Here is a 25,365-nt window from a genome sequence, read left to right on the forward strand (position 1 = left end):
GGTCCCTTGGTAAATTAGACCCTTTTAAAGAATGTGTTTTAATACAGGGGGCATACAAAGTCACTGATCTGCAAAGCACTGATGTATACAGACGAGTGGGGAAAAGCACCCACAGGAAAACCATAATGCTGAAGGCTTAAAGATCACAGCGTGAAAGAATTTCATATGAGGTAACAGTGCTTCACTGCAGCAAAAAGGGCTTAGAAGGAACCAGCTGACGTAGAGGACAAAAGGAAGAAAAAATAGGAAGGTGCATTATGTGCCATAGTGACAGCCCCTGTTATGCAGATATCATACACCTTTTTAAAAGAGCTGCAGGCAAATGAAGGAAGGAGGTACAGAAATTATCTGAAGGATGGAGGATGTGCACTGCAGCTGGAATGCTACACAGTCAATCTTTTTATAAAGAAAACTAAGAAATTACTTGACCTGAATAAACCAAAGGAATACAACAATACCAGGTGCTTAGATGATGTCTCAGTTTAGGATAGCCTAGATCAACAAGGAACAGTCACAGGAAGCTAAGGATGTAAGATAGAAGGAAGATAGTACAGGAAGAGCATAGTGCAGAAGGAACATGACAGAAGACAGAGCACAGGGCTCCTCCAAACCCTACAGAGAAAATATTTGGTCTACAGTGCTAGCCCCTACACTGACTGAGATCTCTCAGAACAGCTAAATCAGGCTTGGATTTAGAGGAAAGCTACTGCTAAAGCAGGTGGGCTGGAGAGCAGCTCTGCACCATGCATTCCGTAGTCTGACACTGGTGCCTCTCCAACAGGATATTGTAATGGAACAAGCATTGCAAAGAACTGGACTATTCCCTACCTCCCGTTCCCTTTCAGTTTTCTAGGTATTTCACTTACGCTCAGCATATTAGTATGCTTAGTGCAGGTATTATTTATGAGCCAATACCCCCAAGTCTGGACATCTCTGCACATGGACACAGCAGATTCTACAGGTATCATTAAAGATGACTACATATGGAAGCTACTGGGTCAGTTGTGCTGATGGTAAGGTGGACAGTTGAGGATTTGTAGGATTAGCATTTTGGAGTTAAAGTGTCTGAATTCTCCAGAAAGAAGAAGTACTTCCTGTTGGAAGTACTTAATGTCTTTTTTTTTTTTTTTTTTGGAGATAGTCTGTTCTTTTCTCTCTATAATCTACAAGTAGTAAATAGATTCCCAGGTACATTACAAAATGCTTTGTATGTTGCATTAAGACCTAGAGAACACAATCAACAAGCAGGGCCCGGGCCCTGTCCATGACTGATTGCTACTAAAGCAATACAACCTTGAATAAAACTTTACTGAGAAAGAGAACTACAGCAAGCTGGCTGTAAAGCTAGTTATTTGATAAAGAATCTGATTCTGCCAGGAAGACTTAGGCATGTACTGGGAAGACCTAACAGATACAGCTGCCTCATCAGATGACTTAATCAGAAGACTGCTTAGCTCTTGCACAGTGATTGGGTGTTGGTAAGACTTGGCTGTTGCCTAGAAGCTTACACAGCCAAGTAAGGCAAGTGTTTGATTTAAGAGATGAAGAGAATCAAAGTGTTATTTGGGTATGAACTAGAGGCAAGACCTATTTATTACAAGCTTGAGAAACAAACTGCTGCTTCTTATCTTTCCATGTCTCTGTCTAAGTCCATCCTTTGATTAGGCTACATTCTACATTCATGTTTTTCAGGGGGGGGAGGTAGTGTTATCTGACCTAAACCATGAATAACTAGTGTTTTTCAAAAGAAATACAGACATCAAATAGATATTTATAACTTACCTCTACGATTAACAGGATCCTTAGCTACATATGCAATATAGTCTGAAGTATCCTGTCAAAAAATTAAGATACCTACAATGAATGCAAAAGCATATTTGCACTGATTACAGCAAAAGATCACAGTCTAGAGTATGTACAGTCCTTTGGGCAGAGCCCTAAATGAATATTTTGCTCTACAGATGCATACTACTTAAATCCCATATAAAAGTTTATGGGTTTTGGTACTTATTTCCTTTTACCACTTTATTTTTTACAGAATGTGATCCAATCCAGCAGAATTTTAAAATCTCTTCTATCAATCAAACATATTCAGTAGGATTTGGCCCAGGCCTCATTTAGGAGGGAACAGAATTACAAGTCCTTATCTTCAAACTACCCAGAGATTTTGGTTCATAACATGAATAATCATCTGGTTCTGTGGCAGAAAGAGTGGCAGTAACAGCGCTGCTCCTCAGAAATACTGAGCAATGGCATTTATTCATGTATGACAAGCAGGTGTTTGCTTTACTGACTACAGTGCCATATGGCACAGAGCGCTCAGCCACTGCTCAGCTCTGACAAGCAGTATCCCTGCACACCCTCCCTCAGCCCTTAGGCTGCTCTCTGCCACACCACATGCCTGGTGGATTTTCTGGCAAGAGCACACAGACATCCTCTCCTGCCACTCCCATGGTCCTGTGCACAAATGGTGCAGACTTCTATTATTATGCAGATTAAACAGAAAGGCCTGGGTTTCCAGGAAACACTTAGGCCTGCTGATATATCTGAAAAATGCCATGTTGCCTTGATGCAATCAGGAAGTCCTGGTTAGATCTGGTATTTCCTGACTATGCCTGGCTAGTCAGGTAGGCTAAACCCAAGGGATATACAGGATACATTACAGCTGACTGTGTACCCAAAGCCTTTTCAGGTGACTGATCCAAGATTATTGCCAATTATGCCAAGATCTAACATCATAATAAACATCAATCTTCAGTTAAAAGATAGACTTCTTCAGCACAGCTTTTTCTAGTGCAAGCACACAACCACCACCAGCCACCCAAAACAAATCACTGTATTGAATGTCTACATAATTTCCTTCCTAAGGAGGGAGCAAGGGAAAGGATGAAGCACAGTCATGGGCTCTGGTGACAGATGTGTAACCATGTCAATTAATGCATCGTTGGAAGGCACTCAGACACAGCAGCAGGGAGGCTGGTCAGTTAAAAAAGCACACGTCTACCATTTTGTCTCGTAATTTCTTACACATCTTGTGGCACAGTGTCTGGGCAGTGACCACAGTGGAAGTAAGGTTGCATATCAACAAGTAAGGGGAAAACAAAGGTGACTATGTCTACAGTAGCAAATAATACAGAGCCCTTGTCTCACTGCACTAGTTTCTCACAGCATGCCCTGAAACTCTCTGAGGGACCAGCACATGCTTGGCATCAATCCCAAGAGACCACTACAAGGGAAGAGAGTGAATGTGTGGGTGCAAAATGCACTGTGTTATTTATTTCAGGGCCAGAAAGACTAGAAAATGGGCCACAGATCAATTTATTTACTACTTCAGTGATAGCTAATGGATACATTTATGCCTGAGTAAATCACAGATCTATCTCATAGCTAGTGTGGGTGTGACAGTCTGAAAACACCTACTCCTTATTTCATTTAAAGCTCTGAGATTCAAGCTGACTATGACAAACCATTAAGGACCTAAGGTGGGCACATTTCAGTGTGGCTAAGTGAGAAGACCCTCATCCAAAAACTATACAGGACTTGGCTGATGCAGGAAAGTGATCCTTGACATTCAAGAACTGAAAACAAGTATGAATGAGCTATAATTTTCAGCCTGAAGACATTGCATTGAAGTGTTAAAATTTGGAGGTATTGCTGAAACTGAAAAACTACTGCCTTCAGGGACCTCTGAGAGACCTGCCTTATTAGATTTTATGGCATCCTCCACTCCAAAATTTCAGCAGATATCTCCAAAAAACAGATGTCTTCTCTGGCAGCCTGGAAACAGCCACCTGAAATTACTGTGGAGAAAAATTGTTTAGAGTATCATAGGAGGGGCTGAATAGAGCTAAAGTGGATTGAGAGCACAGCCTTGGAAGTGAAATAAAATGGTGCTGAAATGGCACGTAAAAGGATTTGGTACAGAGGTTTTTACACTCCCATATTCTGACACAGCCAGAAACTGACTCATTGCAAAGGGAAATATTGCAGAAGTATATATTCAAGCCATTCTCCAGGACTGTGGAACACTTCTCCAGAGGTTATATTTTGAATAAGATATTTAATGGTAAGGGAGTGGGAGGAAGGTGGTAAAGCTAACTGCTATGACAAATGGGAGGCAGACATCCAGAGCAGAAAGGTTGACGGGGTAGAGAAGCGATAGTCTCACCTCCTAGTAAACCAAACTCTAAAATAACTTCAAAATAAGGGAATCACTTCCTGAAGAAACATGGGCACTACATATCTAGTTTCCTAGGTCACTATGGCTTTTCTCCAACCTATTTTAAAGTCATATAAGGAGACACATTTATGGTCTGGAGGCCAGCTGTGGTTGGGAGATGCAGTTTGGTGGTGGCAGTCCACTACCAAGTAGAAATCATTAAGGGCTGATGAAAGTTATGTCTAGATGGCACTCTGATGAGTAAATAAACTTGTGAGCTAAACCACATCCTTGCATTTTGTCATCTTCAACATGCAGCCAGGACAAAGGAACTAGCTGCTTTTTGCACAAACTTGTGAGTTAAAGTTGTTCCTTACTAGACCAGAGATAAGCGTGTAGAAAATACCCATTTTCTACATCCAAGCGTCATACCCATTTTCTTCATCCCAACACCAGAATGAATTCATGCAGTAGTCTTATTGGGAACACAAATTTATAATTTCACTGTACCTTGTAGGCTCCCTTGCACCATGCAATTTTATTTCTCTGGTAGCTCACTGTCTCAGTAGTGAGATTTTTATCTCTTTAAAACATTTGGAAGAGCTTGTTTACTCCAAATCCAGAACTCTACTGCTGTTCCTCTCCTCTTTCCTAGTAAATCATTTCATCAGTGGGCAGTGTGAAATGGTGTTTCCAGGACCTAGCATTTGGGATGGCAGATGGGTAGCAAAGAATCTTCTTACGGAGGCAGGGAACTGTGCTAATCACTCCCCTGCCCACTTCAGGAATTGTTCATTTACAGCATCCATTGCAATCTGTTGTGTTTCCAAGCTGCTGTTGATCCATTTTTTTTCCCCCAAATTATTGTGATATTGTGTCCTTTTCCCTTCTGCAATTGTATTGAGCTCAGTGAAGCTATACTAAGACTAGAATTTGTCTTTATGTTTTTGGACAAAAACACAATGAACAGAGAAAGCAACAAGCATCTTCACCTTAGCAGAGTTAACTGAGAGAATTAACTCACAAAGCAGGCTAGAAATTGCCTTATTTGTAGTACATGACTGATATATGACAGATAATCACATGATGGAGAAAAAGGTACTAATTCAATTAATCTAAGTTTAAAAGCTTTCAAACCTCTTAGGTAAGAGCTCTGTCACTAATTTATATTTTCCCCATTGCTTCCTGAATGACAAATACTTTTGAAGCCCATTTATTAATATATCCTTGGATGAACAGGTTATAAAAATAAGGAAAAGCACAATAAGCAGGAATCTGCCCTTTGATCTAAATTAATAGAATTTGTAGGTGTATATCTAAAAGCTTTGTAAAACAGACGAGAAAGATCTGTGCTTTTCCTGAAAGCCTGCCTTCAACATGCATGACTGTAGCAAATATACATGCAGGCAGAATTTAGCACAGTCTTCTCAATTCACATTTACAGTTGAGAGCTGCAACATATTCTACTGCTATAAAAAGTGCAAGATAAATAACAGGATAAAAATCCATACAATGCCCATATAACTATTCTACATTACTCTGAAAAACAAAGCCCTGCTTATCAGTTACTATATGAATGCTTACAGCCCCTTGATAGTTTTTGTTACAGTCATCCAAAGGGCAGGATCTGTGAACGTTTGTCAGCCATTCCCCTCAAACAGAGCTTGATGGCAACAATCAAGAAAAATTTATGAAAGAAGAAACAGGAGCTGAGTTGTGGTTGTATTTTTCTTTTAGTAAGATGTGCTTTAAATTTTGTCACACAGCCCTCATAAAGAAGTTTCTGTGTGGGAGAAGGCTTTACAGAAATGCTTACCGGATCACCTCCAGACGCAAAGGAGATGGATTGCATATGGTGATTTGCTATGATCTGTATGGATCAGAAAGAATAAGTGTGAGTCAGATGGGTTTCTTACAGTTTGCAATTCTGATTTCAGTTTTTTTGCTTGTATGCTGGTGAAAATCCAAAATCAAGATCAAAATTACCTACAGGGACTTCAAAGAGCAGCATGATAATATAAACAAACTTAAGGATAAATGTTTCTGTTCCAGTGTTCTTTAAAATGTATCAGGATACTGCAAGATTGCTAAATGTACTCAGAACTCTAGTAAATCATACAGACCCGTCAGAAAGTGTCTTTGGAGAAATTTTAATCTGCTAAAACTCACTTTCTTTATTACAGATAATGATGAATGAAACAAAAGGTCCTATTCATCAAACCATTTTTCTGCTGATGCCACTCTGGTGAAATCAATGAAACCATGCCAACCTCTACACCGGCTAAGATTCCTAACATTGCATCCAATACCTACTGTATCATTTTATGTTTCAAACATCAACATGTTTACAATATGCAAACAGAATTTTTAATCTAGCTGCAGTATAGTATTGTGGACAAATTCACAGGCACACTCCAGGGCATTTGAAATTCAAATTGCTTATGTACAATTTGAACTAATATGATATTTCTCTGGGAAAAGACAATTTGTCCTGAACCTCTAATAAAAGCAGAACATCTCTGCTATTCTGAGAATCAATGTACAAAATCTTTTAATAATGAAATCATGTAACAACCAAGAAAGAAAAGGTCATTTGAAAGAAATTTTCACTTGATATTTGAGTCACAGAAGCCATGCCAAGGGATTCATCTGGGATGGGACAGGCCACTGTTAAGTGCCTCAGAGCATCTGACAATAAGAATTAGGATCTTAGTTCTTCACTTTGGAGAGGGAGCCACATACAAAAAACCATTCTGGAAAAAACAAAATAGGCTAGAAAACTATTCTCTATGCTGTTTCCCCTAACCTGCTTCTTAAAGACCTGAACTATCAACTGCCTTCCTTGGAAAGAAAAAAATCTGACAAAACTTCCTCTGAATCTTGCTGCTTCACTAAGTCAGAGAGAGGTGACTACTATTTGTAGTGTTTCTTAAGTGTAAAGAGCACTTCATCTTCAATAGCCCTGCTTGTCCCACAACATCCTCCAAAGATGTGGTTAGTTTTATTTAAGAGTATACTTGTAAATTAGCGTTCTGCTACTCAGCAGTGAGGATTTCCTTCTCTTAAAGGACTAAAAATGGAATATATAGTACATAGAATACATATAGAATGTAGATTATCCCAACAATAGAACTAAAGTAGTGAAGTTCTGTTATGCAATTTCATATTATCAGTATCTTGACATGTGCAAATAACCTAATCTTCTATTTTAGCATGTAAAAGAAAAATTATTTCAGACTGTCGCTAAACTAATTTTTTCCAAATTTTAAGGAAGCTGAAAAGTGCTTGAAACCATTAGTTCAAGTCAGACATTTTTTTTAATTCCACACAGCTAATTTAGTTTGAACTTGGAGTATTCCCCACCTTATCTCTACAAATATCAAAATACTGAAAAGATACAGCAAACTATCAATGCCTTGCATTGCTTAAAATAAAGCAATTCGCTAATGTTGGCATACAGCTCAGAAACCTTTTAATCTATGCCAACCTTCATTTTAAAGAAATAAGCAAAACAAAATCATGTTGAACTGTTGTGCAGGGGTACATGCAGTTGCCTTCCTTCTACCACAAGGGCCAACAACCCTGGCTTGTCTTTTTTCTTTCCTTTCAGATCTGCTGGGGAAAAGACACTATTACAGAAGTTTGCAGCCATCCTCCTGTGTGGGGCCTCAAAGGGCAAAGCTGCTGGGCCATGCTTATCTGCAAATCAAATCCTTGGCATAAACAAGAAAAAGGGAAGGCCACAGCCAGACCAGTGATCTCTGAGAAACCAGACATTTCCCAGGCCTGCAGCACCCAGAAGTGTCTACCTCAAAAAGAATGATATAAGAGGAAGATGAACAGTTTTGTCAATTCAGAGAAAAGGCAAAACATGTAGGGGATGACTCTTTGAAATAAATGAGTTTAACTACATTTCTGCCCAAGCATTGGCTGATGACAAGCTGACTTGCAGGGTTTGGCACTTCCTTGGTAAAGCTAATTAACATCATGTACTTATGCTTCTGATGGGGAGTAATTGTCCTTATGAAAAGCACTGCTGTGCATATTCCATAGTAAAGCTACAGACTACTGCAGCCAGCCACAGCCCTGCTCCCCCAGCCTCAGTGCTCACTGCAACGGATTGTGGTGTTTTCAAATAAGGATAGGAATGAAGAGATAAGAATGAAAACATAGTAATGAACAGCAAGCTTTTTGATAAATGGTATATATATTCTTTCTTACTTTTTAACCCTGAGGCCCCAAAGACATCAGTAGAAATTTTACTTCTATTCTCTCTGTATCTGGGCAGAAATTTGCATGTCCAAATGCAATATGTGGCTCACAGCAAATAGTACAGCAGTGGCTACGCATGTCTGTCTGCTTCCTTTTTATATATACCCTGAGCAAGGATTTTTCTCATCTCATACATCATTCACAAACCACTGCAGTGATTCCCCAAAGTCTGTCTGTACCTTCGGCACAGTGAAGAAGAAGAAATGAGCTACTTTTAAAAATCTGCCTTGTCTCTCTAAAAGACTGGCCTTTCACTGCACTGCAAAATCCCTGAGGCTGTATTTTTGGCAGAGCCTCAGGAACAGTTTGCCCTCTAAGACTCTAAATGGGAAGAAAACAACAAAATTGGGGACACACATTCAGTATTTTAGTTGTTGCTCCAAGCACACCCCTTTTATGACTCTGAAAGTTTGTAATTTTATTCAATAAGAACTCCCACAACCAGACAATGGTATTTCACATCACAGGTCTTTTAAGAGCAAAACCAATCTACCTGAAACATGGCAAGAAGAAAATAATTTACCAAAGCTGTGTTGAATAGTGAAATAAGCTAACTTCCACTATGATTATATTTTGAGTTCATTCATTTTATGACATTATTGAGGAATAATTTTGAGCAACTGAGTACTTGGCAGACAGCAAATAATTGTGCTGCAGGCTGTTCATCAAAAGCCTCACAAGTTAATACAGAAGTTACACTCACCTGTTTTGTATCTGGATTCATTAGATTTAAGCTGCTGGTGGAGATATTCAACATTATGCTCATTCCTGCAAACTGAAGATTGCTCTTTCCCAAGATGCTAGAAAGGACTTTGCTTGGTGGCTGTGAGGAGGGGGGGAAAAAGCAGATTTTTGTTCTCTGATTTATTTTTTTTAATGACCTTCATTGTATGCAGGGTTAGTGGTGATCTTAAAGGCTTCTAAAAAGTTTATGACTTTTCAAAGATCATTAATTTGCAACAGCTGTTTTCCTCTGGAAATTATTTCTCATTTATACCACTACTACTACTACTACAACTACTACTACTAATAAATAATAATAATAATAATGATACTAGCCAAGCAGTTCTTCATATACTCTTCACCAAAAAGAAAAAAATGGGGGTTTTGTGAGACAGCACCAGTGTCATCATCACCAAGGGACCAAGTAAGCAGACTTAAGATGAATGCCTTCAGTCAGTATCTTAAAACAAAAATGTGCTTGTTCTATAAAAATAGCTTCAACTCTTGAAATTTGCTGTTTGCTCTACATCTACTGACTGTTCTACCCCCTTGCCACATGGAAAGTGGGACTCCAGTGACACCGATGGAAGGCTCACAAAATGGGATACAGAGTATTATGGACTGGATGGCCTCTAAAGGTCCCTTCCAACCCCTAACCATTCTATGACTTTGCTTGTAGACCTAAGAGTAGGTTAAAGCCAGATATAGACAAATCAAACCTCTTTATGCTGGGGTAAAATATGCATCTAAACATTATCAGAGAATAAGTCTATGAATGTAATACAGGGGATGTAATAGTATTGATAACTTTTATAGGCATTTCACCAGCTCTTAGGAGATATTGCAGCAATAGAAATTATGCTGTCAAAGCAAAATTCATAAACTTCTCACCTTTGACAGCTATTGGGAACCACATATGTGCGTGAGAGCAGCCACATTCAAGTAACCACAGCCTGTGAAAAACAAGGCTGCCCAGCAGTAACAGACCAAGCCCTTTAACTTGCTCTGCTTGCACTGGTGAATATTAGTGCTGGTCATTAGTAAATAAACACAAAATTACTGGAGACAGTGTCTTCTGCCACTATGTTTGCACTTGTCCTAAGCTGCCTGCAAGCTTAGATGGTTTTGTTCCTAGCAGTCTGGACACACTTGAGCTTCTGCAGTCCTGCAAGTTTACATACATTTCATGTTATCTTCTTTCCCTTCTGTTTAACTGATTAAAAATACACTACGTACATACTGCTCCTATGTAACATGTGCTGCACTATTTCAACCCTTTCATGTTACAGAGCTAGTAGTTCATTAAATTCTCTTTTGAACTAACTCTTTTGAGTATCCCTGTATCTCCTCTTTCCTTAATCCTTTATGATTCCCGAGACATGCCTAAGGATTACCAACCCATAATGCAGGTAAAGTGTGAAAATTTGGCTTCAGGAAGTACATGTCACCTTAACCAAACTGATATGCCACTAGTGGCAGAAACATCATGAATGTACAGACCAGCAAAAGACACATGTCTTTGACATTTATCTGAAATTCTGTTGCTCTTTTCAAAAACTTATAAGCAATGTTACTTTTAAAATCTGTAATACAGAAAGGTGTTTCACTAGTCACTTGGAACTCTGTTTAACTTATTTTTTCAACTACATTTTGTGTCATTTTGCTTTCCAAGAAGAAAGATACTTTTGTCTTTACTTTCAAATTTAAAATAAAACGCCAGAGAACCAAGAAATGCCAATGAGATAAATTTGGTGGAGGTGCAACTATAGCCTAATTTCTGACACAATTTCCAATCACACTGTGACACATGTCACATATGACTGATTTTACCAGCGTATGATTCTCCATTGCAAACAAATGGCATTTCATGGTATTCCTTTCTGCTGAGACTCTGCCTAGATGGTGGAGCAGCTGGTGAAGCAGGCAGACCTTTTCCTTCACCTGCACATTCTCCTCCTCTGCCCAAGAACACACACAAGGGCTATAATTAACTACTTTCTATGCTTCTTCCCTTAGAAATAGCACCACATCCCAGCTTTGCTTGCAGGTCTCTGGAAGAGACTGTTGAGAGCCATCAGTGCAGGAGCTGAGCCAAGGCTTCCTCCTCTCCCTGTATGAAGACTCTAACTCCCAGCACACAAATAAAAATAAAAGCAAGGTAGTAATGATGTCAGGTACACGCTGGACTCACCATCAGCACTGGGCACTGAGCATCAGCCACACGTGTTTATGGAAAAAGCAGAGGGAACAAAGGATCACCCCATATGCTCTTTCCATTTCCAGAAATCAGTGATAACCAAACTCTTTACATGTCATCAGTATACCTATCTTTCAAGGACAAATCTAGTCACTTTCAAAACTATGTATGTTTTGGGCTTCTGCTGTATCTTCCAGCACCTATTTCCATCATTTACTCATGCATTTTATGGAAAGGCATCCCATTTGTTGGTTTTAACTCTTCCACCTGCAATCTACAAAAGAAAGAAAGTAAAAGGAGGAGGTTTCTATGGAAGGAACATAAAGGCACAATCTTCATCCTAGATGTACCTATATTTTCAGATGCGTACAAAAGCAGATCCTGACCAAAAGGGCAAGTGACAACATACAGTGAGTAAAAACAGCCAATACTCTAAATGATTAATCAACTGCAATTCTCAAAGCTGCCTTAAAGTCACCTGCCTGCTGTGCCTGGTCTCCACTGTGCTGTACAGACAAAATACAGTCAACTGCACTACAAGAAAAAAAATACCTTTCGTTTCTTGAAGGCTCTTTTGGCACCAGGCATGGCTTCACAAACACGACTGATTGCTTCCCTGAAGAGACAGAAAAAAGCTTTATGGCAAAAGAAAGTGTGGGTTTCTACATTACGCTTGAAGTGCACTAGAGAGAACAGTTTCAACTGTATTTCTGTGCACAAGTGAGGATAGTTAGCAGGTCAGTTAGCTTTCCTCTAAAAACGAAAATGTTTTCTCACACTATTAAAAAGACCTTTTCTCACTATAAATTAGAATATTGCTCATAATACCATCCTTCCAGTCTCACTTTTGTACATTGGTTAACACCTTCTTTTAAAAAAAATGTTTCTTTTAATGTGAGAGTTAGAAAGCATTATTTTTCTTACTACTATACTATGCACTTTTCCAGTCAGAGCAAAACCACCAGGATTTAGACAGTATCAGAACCCTTGGTAATATGGACATTCTATACAGTACATGGGATGTACAACATTTTAATTTATACTATTTCAATACAGTCTGAGTAGTTTATTAGTGGTCTTACATTTATATTACAGGGAATATCATTGCCTGAAACAATATTTTATTTCAGTTTTAACATTGCTTCATTCTTCCCATCACACTCAGGTTAACTGAAAGAAATGTATGTCCAACATGGATTTGAATCTATACCCTTTCTTGGAAGAGTAACTCTACATCACAAAAACTCTTGAAATCATGCTGCTCCAAACAAATGTTACAGTTCCTTTCAGTATTTAGGAACTTATTATCTGAATGGTTAATCTGGTCAGTCTTTAGAATTTGCTCCTGTACACACACAGGCCTTCCCTCTGACCACTAGGTACAAGGCTTTAATAGGCTTGTCCCACTGCAAGACAGAATGGTTTCACAGGAGTGAGCAAAGGTGACTCCCAACTTTGTTTAACTATTTCTTATATGTATTGAGACTAACAGCAGATTATATTTAGAGCCCAAACCATGCAAATAACAAATATTTTAAGCAAAAACCCCCAAAACACAAAACAAAACCAACCAACTAACCAAACCAGAAAACAAAAGAATGGGAAACAATGAACTACAAGATAAAGAACAGCCAAAATAATCAAAACCTTGAAACATCATCTAGATAAAGACATAAATGATATTAACTTTATGCTATGTGCTGTATATTCCAACTCTGCACAGGATCAACAAGTGAGTCAGGAGAACAATGCCATACATATATATCAGCATTCAACTTGCAATGGCTTAGCAAACGTGACAGATTATATCAGGTGGTAATCAGTAACTGATATATAGTCATGCCTTTAGCTTGGACCCAGTTCAAAGTTGGAATCACCCGGAAGAATCACGTTTTATTCGTTTGGGGAGATGGGTGGAACACACCTTGAAGCAGGTTTACAGTCCTGCCATTCTGAAGAAGCGTGAAATTTATAGTGAGAGATGGTTAAAAAATCTTCCAAGCACACTATGTTTTCTTCAGGTCTAGGGGAGAGGTGGTTTGTTCCCTAACTTTTGCCTTTTTTCCCCCTACTACATCTGTTTATCTAATAAAATTGCCTCTCACTACAAACCCTGCCTTGCATATGCATTCAGACCATTATAGCTACAATAACCCATTTCACAGTTCAACACCTGTATTTAGCTCCCACCTTCACCACATTTTTTTTTACTCCAAACAAGTGTTTTAGTTAAAGTAATTACTAGATTTTCTTACAGAGCAAGTAAAAAGCAGTTGGTTTAAAAGAACATGTCTGATGCATCTCAGAAATAAAGCACAGCAAGCATCAGACAGTGATCACCATAATACTGAGACAAGGGTAAGCAAATAGTACACCTCTCAAATGAAAAATTCACTAAAAATGCTTTTCTTTGACTCATGAAAAACAAGCAGACATCATCTTTTACAGAGTCATCCTCACTGGCTACTGAGCTAAAACTTGTGGTTTCCCATCTCTTTCTTTTGCTGAAGCAAATCCTTTGGAGGTAATAGAATGGGAAGTTCAGGCCAGTGGCAGTCTCCAGCCCACTTCATTCTTTCAGACCCGTGCCTCTTGCTTCACCAGGTGTGTGTCTTAGTTTCCCAGGCATTTTGACTGCAAGCTGCTCTCACAGAGATCATCAACACTTGTCACCTCTTCGTCTATTCCAGTGGTTCAGCTGGTACACTGAGATACCTTGTAGGTTTTGCCTCTCACAGAAAGGACTTGGATTTCTGAGATAAGTGCTTGAGGGATAAATTAGTCTATCATTTCCTTTCTCTTCCTATTTGCCCCCATCATCTTCTCTCTGTAGTGGCAGCACAGAACTTAGAGAAAGACAAGGCGATTTTCAGGCCACCGCACCCAAAAAAACCGTGTGCAATCTTGTTGTTTTTCTAGGGCAGGTCTTGTAGGAGTACCTCTCCTATCTGCTAGCTCCTGATAACCAGGCATTAATTGTGTTACTCAACAGATTCATCTGATTCAAGGACCTTGTTGATCGAAACTGCCACTTGAGATAGGAGTGGAAATAACTAGGTGAAAAAGCTGAAACTCAGGGCAAGGATTCACAAGGCAGCCTTGACTACTCCTTGCATGCTCTGTCTTGGCAGAGCAGAGAAGACTTTAAAAAAAACCCTAATAAACAAAGAAAACCAACCAACCAACCAACCAATCAATAAAAACCCCAACCCAACCAAAACTCCCCCCCTAAACAAAAAACAAAACAAAACAAAAAAAAAACAACTGGGCTACACGTCCTCTCACTCCATAAGAGAGCACTATACAGTTTCCTGCTATCCGTCTTCCTTTTGGTAAAATATCTTGGTTTTACAGAACTCAGTGTTCCCAAAGGCTGTGGGAAGACTGGGAGTCTTTGGGTTTTGAACCTCTATGAATACTAAATCTATTCAAGCAACTGCAGGGTTCAAGTTAACAATGCTTTTAGTGAAAATGCTGGGAACTTCAGAAAACATATTCATAGAGCAATTCTGTGTAATCAAGGTCAGAGTGTCCTGGCAGCAACTCTTTGCATGCCTGCAACAGAAGGCACAGTACTTTTCCTGCGTGGGAGTTAAGGAGTCTAAAAGCAGTATTTGAAGAAAATAAGAAGAATAAGGACGACTAAACATCTGTCACTGCACTGAATATGCATTTTATCCAAGGGCCACCCAAATGCTTAGAGGAATGGAGCACCTTTTCTATGATAAGAGGTTGAGAGAACTGGGATTCCTCAGCCTTGAGAAGTGAAGGCTTTAGGATGAACTAACAGCCACCTTCCAGCAGCTGAAGAGAGCCTACAAGAAAGGTGAAGAGAGACTTTTTACAAGAGCATTTAGTGATAAGATGATGGGAATGGCTTCAAACTGAAATGGTAGGTTGAGACAAGATATTAGGAGGAAATTCTCCACTGTGAGGGAGGTGAGGCACTGGAACAGGTTTTCCAGAGAAACTGTGGGTGCCCCAGCCCTGGAAGCGTTCAGGACCAGGTTGCATGGGGCTGCGAGCAAGCTGGTCCAGTGACAGGTATCCCTGCCCATGGCAGGGGATTGGAACTGAATGGTCTTTACAGTCCCCTCCAACCCAAACCATTCTATGATTCTGTGACAGTTCCCCAGTCAGATAGCCAGATTGCCTAGTGATGTTGAAAGGATGGCCTAAAAACTTCTTTTCAGCTTGCACTGCTAGGAAGGACAGGGTAGATGTAACCACTTTTTTTCAGCAAATCAAATTTGAAAATGCCTCAGCAGCACAAACACCTGATATACAAATCAAGCCCAGGAACAGGTATTGCCACTAGGCTGAGAGTGCCATCACCTAACTTGTGCATGGAAACCCTTGCCTAAGGAAGGCAAAACCAAAAGTTCCGTATATATCTGCATGGCTAGATATTGCACAATTTGGGAAAGCTGGATGTGATTACATTTGTTTCCGTTCTAATAGGAAAATTATTTGACATAGACAGATATTACACCTTTCTAAGCCGCATCCTGCTTCATTAGCTAGGCTCAGATAAAAATCAGTGTAGAGTTATGCTGATCTCTTGTAAAATTAGTTATTGTGCTGTCTGCAGTAAGGACCACATGCTGAGTTCCAAATCTGCCCAAGAGTATTTTCTGCTTTGCACATGGTCATACTGTGGAGTCATTTTCTTGGCACAAAACATGTTGCGTATTTTGAATATAATTTCAGCATTCAAGTGCATTCAGTAAAAAATCACCAATATTCATTTTCTGAGATTGACCTATACTGCTTTAAAGTGGCTTGACATCTGAGAAAGAGGAAAGGACATTTTACATTGCCATTTAGTTCCATTAAAAAGGCTAATGCCCTAGTATCGTTCATAGCTTTAGTGATATTTTACTCTTGTTATACAAAGTAGTCCACTCTGGAAGTTCAAATGTGTTCCTCTATGAAACATCATCACATGAAAATACTCTCCATTTTTTGATTGTGCTGTTCCTGTTCTTAATTATTTAATTGATTAAATCCCAGACTTCTGGAACTCATATTTGAGGGAAATTACATACACATAGAAAAAATACAGATTTTCTCAGCATATTTGAAAAAAGTAAAACCATCTCAAATAATGAGATAAGAAAATGTGACTACATTTTAGTATGAAATGTTTTGTTTCAAAATATTTAAAACCTATTAATACTCTATTTTTAAGATATTCTAGTGTCCTGTAGTTCCCAAGTTTACTTCTCCCCATCTCAAAAGCTTAGGACTTCACAGGCTGAGAAACAGGCAGCAAAAGACTGACTTTTTAAATGGAAGAACTGTTCAGAAGGTTCACAGTTATTTCTTAACAGTACTAAGTTCCTGTCAATTTTAATCATTACCAAACATTGTAGCAGTATTTGCTGAGGAGAAACAAAGTCTGTACTAAATTTAAAAATAACTTGCTTCTGAGAAAATAATTTAAAAAAAAAGAAACAGAGACCAAAAATACATTTTGAGAAGTCTGTTTAATAATTGAAATACTTTTTGTTCATCTGCAAAACAGGCAAAATGAACATGCGCTGTCTGAAGTAGCACAGGGGACATTGACAACCTCCAAAGACTAAATCAGTGTTTGACAGCAGATTGACCATGTCTGGAGGATGCAAGGCTAAAGAAGTAGCTAAGGAGAATGAATCAACAGTATGGAAAGAAAGGGGAGGCTAACTGTGGTGAAGATGCACCTACTGCCACGCATCCAGAGTACCACGCAGCAGCATCCCTGAGGGGAAACCCCCACAGAAACTGGAGCAGAGACCAAACGATGCCACTTGTTACCATCCTGACCAAAGTGAAGTCTGTCTTCATGGGAAACCTGGAAGTAAACTTTTGTGGAATAAGGTGACATCAAGCAGATGTATTGTGCAAGCTGGTGCCACTTGTAGAGCATGGAGACGACTCTTCTTTTTCTTTTTGTCAGCTGCCCATTCTGTTTCTTCACATGGAGTTTTCTCACATGTAGAAAATCTAAAAGCAGAAAATAAAAGGAAGCTGGCCAACTTAATTTTTGCTTTAATGAATAAATTTTATTGTGGTTGGCTTTGAATACCACATGTCATTAGATATGTAGTATGCAATCTATCTAATGATAGCTACTCTTATGTTCCTGCATCTTCAGTGTGAGACTTCCATCAATCTCCTAAGAGAAACCAATGCAGTTTGAAGGACTCTTTTGGTTTCATTGGCAAAGAAACGCTTTATCCATTGGTATGTTCAGTGCTCTGTTCTCAGTATTTACAGATGACCTAACTTTTTAAGGAATATTTGATACAACTTCTTTAAAATTTATACCTTCTTCCATAACATGCAAGTAAATTTCAGAAAACCCAGTCTCATTCATCAGCAACATAGAAATCTACCTGATCTTGATGATTTCTTCTAACACAACAGTTCTGAACAATGGTCTTATTTTAAGAAATATAGAGTGAAACTTGTTTATCCTACTGTCATACCTTAACTATCGCTCTTAACTCTGCATGCCTACAGAGCTTTGACGAACATAAAGTAAGGGTATATGAAACCTTGGTTTTGAATGTACAGCTACAAAACCTTCCCTACAGACAGCCCTCTAACTGTCAAGAATATAGTCAATGACAACAAATGCATCTAAAAAAAGGTACTTTAAGGTTTACATCTGCTAAGTATCCCAATCCCTTAACATCTTTTATGACCTTCAGGCTTTTTTCCACTCAGCCTGGTCTCTAGCTACTTATCATAGTCCTGGTCAGAGAAATGGAGAGAGACATTAAAATTGTTTTCTGTTGCTTAATCAGGATCATAGTAATCTCCAAACTGGGCCGAGCCTCAGTTCATTTACTAAAGTATTTTCTCTCAAAGAGTAGATATTAGCAGATATTTCAAAGGCAGACATAGGAAACTTCACAGAAGTAATGTGAAAACATTTAGTCTAACAATATTTTTCTCTAATACCTGACTTCATGTCCAAAGCAGGACTTTGGAGAGGTATCTTACAAAAGTTCTATGTAAGACAGATGACACTTTATAAGTATCTGGGCTGTGTTTGCCAAAAAGGACTGTTCAGCGTTGACGAATTGTCTGGTGTGACTGGACATGTCATGTGAACAACACACAAATTCCTCATGCCATCAATTATTTGTGTAATCAAGCTGCCAGGTGCTGTTAGCAGAACTTGAGAGTGTTTTCGTTTCCAGATTTCTGTCAGTTGTTAACTTTGTACTGCAATTTGCATTTAAAATGTGTTAAGACCACTCTGCTTCAGGTCATGCTTCTGCAGACCCATGTGGAGTCACCATCTTTCTGAAAATTCAGGATACAGTGATATCCGTAACTGCTTCCCTGACTATTTGGCTTCCAACTTTCTACCTTCCCCATCCTCCAAGAGGCTCTCTTTTTCTTAAAAAGGCACATGGACTGGGGGAGCTCAGTTAATTGCTGTCATTCTGGCTTTGCATTATCATGTTTTAGTAAAATTATTCCAAATATTAGGTAACAATTTCCAAATAATACCGCATTGAAAAGGAAAGATGCCAGTCTTAGGCATACAAAAACATATTCTACGACATGTCTGTGCTAATAACAGCTTAACTAGCAATTGTAAATTATTCTCAATCTATCAGGCACTATAGCTGTCATTGTCCCACTCAGAGGTATGCTGTATGAATTATAAGGATGTCTCTGTCCACTTTTGAGACTCCTGCTTCCTGGTGAACCAAGCAGCAGCTAGCAGCTCATGCTTCCCACAGCTTTGACTCTGAAGTAGCTCTGCCCACCTCCTCCTGCAACTGCAAATGGTCTATGTGTTCTGCCATCTCCTAATGCTACCCCTCAGAGTTCTTGTGGAAGAAGACAGAGATAAAACACACTCACCTTTAAGCATGACAGCATGTTAAGGAGGACACTGAATGCAGAATTCACTGCAGATAACAGATTACCTATCACCCTTCAAGAATCACAGGAGACACATTCTTGCTTTTCAATGTCTTCCACCCTTTCTTTCAGTGATGCTTGCTGTCCATTTCTGCAAACAACACAGATACAGGTGAAACACCACATCAACTAAACTGTTTCATATTGTCTAGCATTGGACTCAAATACAACTCTAACATTTGGATTTCTATCATCTCTTCTCCAGGGATATTGGCATAAATGGATTTGGTCTAATAATTTTATGAATAAAGTTCAGGTCTCAAATTTGGAAAGGAATACTTTCCAAGCTGTTCATCCCAATAGAGTTAACGTAGTTACTGAGATCAGAGTTTGGATTTGGGTCCACTGCTGATATGAGGTATTTCCGTCCTCTGACCTACTGCTATTAAAACAACGTGCAATTTAACATTTTACTCAGCATGGGGAGGTGTGACTTCATAATGCTGCATGCAGTAAATGGATTTTGTTCAATTAAATGCTAGTCAACATGCATCCTTGTAGTTCAGACTCAGATGTAAAACAAACAGTGCATGCAACATCTAATTCAAACCAGTGCATAAGTCACTCATGCACACAATACAAAAGTGAGGATGCATTATTCTACTATAGCTTTAACAATAAGCAAACAAACATATTACATGAACTGCAAACACTGCACATATTGCAAAAGAATTTTACCTGATTGTTAACATTTTTTTTTACAAAACGCCTGAAGGTATAAAGAGCCTGGTCACAGAAGCTTAAGAGTGGCCCCTTTCTATGACGATGATGGTAGGTTTCAGATGAACTTCAACTACTTGCCACCCATGGTAAGCTCAGTAGTCTTGTCTGCTGTACCTCCACTTCATTGAAAATTAAATGCTTTTGTCTTGCTGCCCAAGAAAGTCATCTTGACTTCACATGTGTTACAAGAATTATCACTGGGTAATCAGAGATGTAACACGTGAATTCAGCTGGCTTTCATTTATCATTATGTGTAATGACTGACCGTTGTCTGGTGCATCCTCTTATTTGCTCAAAGATTCACATGACATTACATTCATTAAAGGAAAGAATAAATACAATACAACTGATTAATACTACTCTAGTTCTTCTATTTGCCCTGTAAGGAGAGAATCTTCAGACTTGAGAATATGTGTAATGATAAAGGCAAAAAACTGTTAGAAATTTTACATAACTGTTCATTTTTCCTTCAACTCAAAATTAGGGCAGTAATATCACTGCAAGGTGCCACCAAGGTTATTAAGATCTGATGAAGAGTATGCCAAGTGAAAGTGTTTGCTCACTGCTCTCACATGAAGATAAATGTATTGCTGCAAGATTTAACATTATATTGTACAAAAAATGAAAAGGCAAAACATATACAAGTTACAGGATAGGATAGGTAAGACAGCATTAGATGGCACAAGTCAATATTTTACAGGACTGCAATAAGAAAGGAAAGGCTGCTGACCAAAGTATTTACTCTGGGGCTTTGATGCAGTTCGTGAAATTGAAGCCAAAGTTCTTCATTTGTCAGATATGTCCATGCATGCACACTGATGTATATACTTTCCTAATGCCTTATAACAGCTGTGATTTCAAAGCCATTCAAATTATCTACATGACCTTTTCACATGAATTTCTTTACCTCTAATTCACCAGATAAGTGGAAATCTCAGTCCAATTTTTAAGTAATTTCTAAGTGCTCACTCAACAATTAAAGTGCCATTTACAAGCACTAATTCATTTAATCACAGAGTTGTCTGTGACTGGGACTAACAGTTTGCCTAAAATAACACCAGGAGTTTTCAAGCAGAGCAGGAGACTACATGTCTTACCTTCCCATTACTGAGACCCACAATTTTTTTCTTCTGGGAATTGATGCTGCTTATTTAACTTTTGGGGGTTTGCTCATCCTCAAAGCTGACAGAGATATAAAGTGACATATGCAATAACTTGAAGGCAGAAAACAGGCAAATTTAGGATTCCTAATAACTGACTTCCTGTGTTCAAGCTCTACAACATGGAGAAAAACTAAGGTTAACAAAAGAGGCAGGGACAGGCACGTGATGCAGTGCTAGAAAGGGAGTAAGTGCTTTCCATGCGTCAAACATGATGCCTACTTATTAGGAAGAAAAGCACCCAGGTTTTCACAATAAATCGAGTAACTTGATTCATTTTTTTCTAGTTTTTTTAATCATACTTAGTAAATACTGCCTAATGCTGGAAGTCATATCAGTCCAAGACAGATCACTTTCTTCTATAACTGGTTTTGAAAGGTCTTGAAAAATCAACAGATCCAACAGGTGTGATGCATGCAGTAGGATCAATCTATAAAGTTGTGGGTCAGAAAGGGATCGCAGCTGCTGTGACATCTGTTTCTCTGGAGAGAGGAAATAGCACAGAGGGGTTTACATAGAGAAGCTTTTACTTCAGCTATGGACCCTGGCTCCTTGGCTGTTGCAGTCACAGCTAACACTAAAGACCTAAGCCTTGGCCACACCACATCAGGAGACATCAGGCTACCAGGACAGGCTTTTTTGACTGATGGCAAGCTGCAGAGAAATCAGCAATGGACATACCTAAAAATATATGTATGATGTAGTAGACATAAATGTAACTTTCAGGTGCTTTTATTTTATTTGTAATCAAAGGGTTGCACAGACGATTTGGTACCAGGTGCCTTCTTAAGAGGGAATTGGTGCCTGTAATATCAGAACATCAGTCTTATTAATTCAGTACATACCTTGAAGCCTATGTTATGTTTCTTAAAACACACCAGAAAATTAACTAGCATGTGTGAATTCTGGCAATTCCTTAATATTTTGTTAATAAAAAAGAGGCTTTTATGTGAAATGCTACATAGCAAAGCATGTGAGCACTGAAAATCTAGGACATGACAAGGGGATTTCTAGAGCCAGATGAATTAATGAAATGCAGATTAAAATCCTAGGTCCCAACTCGAAAGCTGCCTAAAAACCTAAAAATTTTAGATCAGGAACTACATTACAAAAATGATGGGATTTCATTGTTTAATGATAAATAGAAAACCGTAAATGCAAAATAAAAAGTGAGCCAGAAAGATATGGCTTCCTGCTTGAAAAAAAAATATTCTAGTTATAATTAGAGGAAAGTGGAATAACAAAATGATTTCATGCAGTGATATATGCTATAACTTCAACAGAAAAAAAATACAATTCCAAGTTTTTTTCACAGTAGAAGCCAATCAACTTTTTTATTGCAGGAACCACAAGGCAAAGATATTTTGTTTACATAGACCATATTGCTTCAGATCACCAAATATGCTTATGTATTCATGTCAGAGTAGTGCCTTTAAGCTAGAAAGTAAGAAAAGTACAACACTATTACAATGAAGGCATACAGTGAAGGAAACTGCAGAAAAATTAAGATGAATTGACTTCCAGATACAGAAAACAAGCCAAATAATTATAGCAACTGTTTCATAAGCCAGTATCACTGAATTTCCATGAGGTAAACATAAATGTACCACCTGCATTAGAACTACAAGTCTGCTAAGATATGAAATAATTTTCAAAGGTCACTGCTGAAATACGTCAGAAATGTACATGGTATGTTTTTAAAAGTACAGTAGTAAAATTCCATTGTTTGAAAACAGGATTCTGTCATTTACCTGTCCTTTGGCTTCTATGCCTCTCATCAGTGCAGTATCTTGACAAATTAACAGTTATCTTTTTGTGAGGACTTACAAGACCTAATTCAAAGCTGCTGTATGCAGGTGTAACTCAAAGTCAATGCATATAGACCATATGATTAGCATCCAAGCCTAAAACCAAGTTATTTTTCTCATTTAATAAAAGAAATATTTAACTGTTTATGGTATGATGTATGACAGATTTATTTATTGTCAACTGTAAGATGCCCCAAAGGGTTGAAATACAAGCACTGTATCCAGTCATATCACTTTATATGTGTTTCTTTGAAAAGGATTTATTTTATAATTTCAATTCCAGAATTTGAAAAAGTGGTCTCCAGTTACTAGAAGACATCAATGTTGCATTCCGCTGAAATCAATGACTCAGCTTTTCAAGTGAAAATACCTGCAAAACACCATTCCGGTAGTTCTCAGAAAATATTCTTCATAGGAAAAAAAATCATGGGCATTTTTACTTCTTTAGTCTTGTACTTATATACTGCTCTTACAAAAATACCACGACACATTTAGAGGAACTGTCATAAGAACCTAATACAAGTTTATTGTTTCTTACATGCAGTCTGAAAAAGAAATCATTCTTCTTTTTCTTTTTTGTCTCTGGTATCATTGTGATATATTTTCGTTTATATTCTTTGCGCAGATAGTTTATAATCTGAAAACTTTTCATAAGAAATTACTATAAAACCAATAAACATGGGCTCCAAACCAGCTCCCTAGATTAATCTTGAGATCATAGATTTAAAGCATATTCTAATTCTCACTGGCTTAAATGCCATTAAATTGGTACCCAGATAAGTGCCTTACTTGGCATAACAAACGGGCAAAAATTTTCTAAAGTAGCTCCTGGCATATCAAAAATCCACAGAGAAAATAGCTTTTAAGTCCTACTGAAACTGTATTAATACCACATAAGGGATTTACACATAAAAGCAAAATTTGAAAGTGGACTTATGGTGTTCAAAAATCCTTTACCATGTGTTTTGCCATCTTTCTGACCTTTTCACTCTGGGGACATAATTCAGAAGTTACTTTAAAAAACGTAGTTTATGAAATCTTACCTTGCAACCTGCATTCTAGTACTGAAGTCAAGAGATCTCATTGACCGTAAGACTTCTATACAGCCCAAGTACTGTAAGGAAAAAGAAACAGTTGGAAAATGTATTATAATTAGGCTTGAGCTCTGGGAGAAAGTGCAACTCACCATTAAAAGGCAATGTGCAATTTTTATTTTTCCATTTGATTTATCCTATGCCTAAAGTAGGTTGTTGTGATTATGCTGTTCTATGTCACAGATTTGTTCCATAAACATTTTGTTTTATTTAAGTGTCACATTTCATTCAACATATAGTTTTATGTTTAACCTGATCACTGTAATACACTCAATTTATTATGTGTTGTTGTGCTTTTTTTTGTCTTCTATCTTAATCGGTCCGCTTTAGGTACAATCAAAGTAAAAAATAACGTTAATGAGAAAGGAAGCGTGGTAAAGGACATTTATCTGGTATTGGTTAACAGGACAAAGTTATTTAAAAGGGAGAGAACTAAGTCTCATCAGAACAAAAAAGGCAACTTATAACAGGGAAAGCTGAAAAGAACACCAGCAACCAAATTTCTTAATAAACACCTCAGGGATAGATGTGATTTAGTATTTTCATTTATTATAGTAGTAAAAAGGTGGAAAATGCTAATACAATATACTAATAACCCATGGTGGGAAATGGCTTTAACAGGGTTATTCAAGAAAGGAATGACATGAAGGTTAGCTAATATTAAGACAACATCAGACTTTTTGACCAAGATTTCTCCCCTGCATCTCTGTGGAAAAAAGGGAGTACCATTATGAAAGGTGTTGAAATTCAACAGCATCTATCACTAGGAGTGAGAAAAAACTTGGGTGAATCTTCTAGATTTGCTTCCAAAAGTGGGCATAACTTGCATATGCTAAAGTCTACTGAAGCTAAAGCTCTTGTCAGATACTTGGATTTTGCCTTTGCAGAAACTCCCTCATGACTGGCATAACCCATGTATCTTTGCATGTAGGTCAAGTATTTAGCCATACACTGGACTTTTGAAAGTCTGGGGAATTGTGCTCTTTACATCATGAGCCTGATAATGACGATCATGATGCTATTGTAGCATTGTTGTTATATCAGCTCTTATATCTGTTTTATATCAGTTTTTCTATCTTCATAGCATAATACAATCTATTTGGGATGAAACTGGTGCAAAAATCAAGTGAGGCCACGATTTTTCCTGTTTGGGAATTTTATTTTTGCAGCATAGATAATCTCTTAAATAGAGAATGACTGGATCAGTAACTGTAATATGTAGAATTTCAGTTAAGATTTTCCATAGAAATATGTATGTCATAAAATGTTTACAGGCTGAAGGAATATCTAGTTTGTTTTC

At 38.1% G+C, this 25,365-nt stretch overlaps 1 protein-coding gene and 1 long non-coding RNA gene across 2 annotated transcripts in view; both read right to left on the minus strand.

The window, feature by feature from the left end:
* SHC3 (SHC adaptor protein 3) overlaps nucleotides 1–25,365 on the minus strand; it is a 52,719-nt gene that overhangs the window by 12,323 nt on the left and 15,031 nt on the right. The window contains exons 2-6 of the mRNA XM_005423569.2: nucleotides 24,015–24,085; nucleotides 11,904–11,967; nucleotides 9,135–9,254; nucleotides 5,976–6,029; nucleotides 1,783–1,834 (exon numbers count right to left, since the gene is read on the minus strand). Coding sequence (XP_005423626.1) covers nucleotides 1,783–1,834; nucleotides 5,976–6,029; nucleotides 9,135–9,254; nucleotides 11,904–11,967; nucleotides 24,015–24,085 — 361 coding nt within the window. The remainder of the gene's footprint in view (nucleotides 1–1,782; nucleotides 1,835–5,975; nucleotides 6,030–9,134; nucleotides 9,255–11,903; nucleotides 11,968–24,014; nucleotides 24,086–25,365) is intronic.
* LOC115948166 lies at nucleotides 16,825–19,795 on the minus strand. The gene is made up of 2 exons (XR_004082017.1): nucleotides 19,221–19,795; nucleotides 16,825–17,339 (listed from the first exon to the last, which is right to left on the minus strand). It is a non-coding gene; the product is annotated as an uncharacterized LOC115948166 (long non-coding RNA).

Source organism: Geospiza fortis, unplaced genomic scaffold (genome assembly GCF_000277835.1).
Source record: "Geospiza fortis unplaced genomic scaffold, GeoFor_1.0 scaffold167, whole genome shotgun sequence".
In the NCBI taxonomy this organism is placed as follows: domain Eukaryota; kingdom Metazoa; phylum Chordata; class Aves; order Passeriformes; family Thraupidae; genus Geospiza; species Geospiza fortis.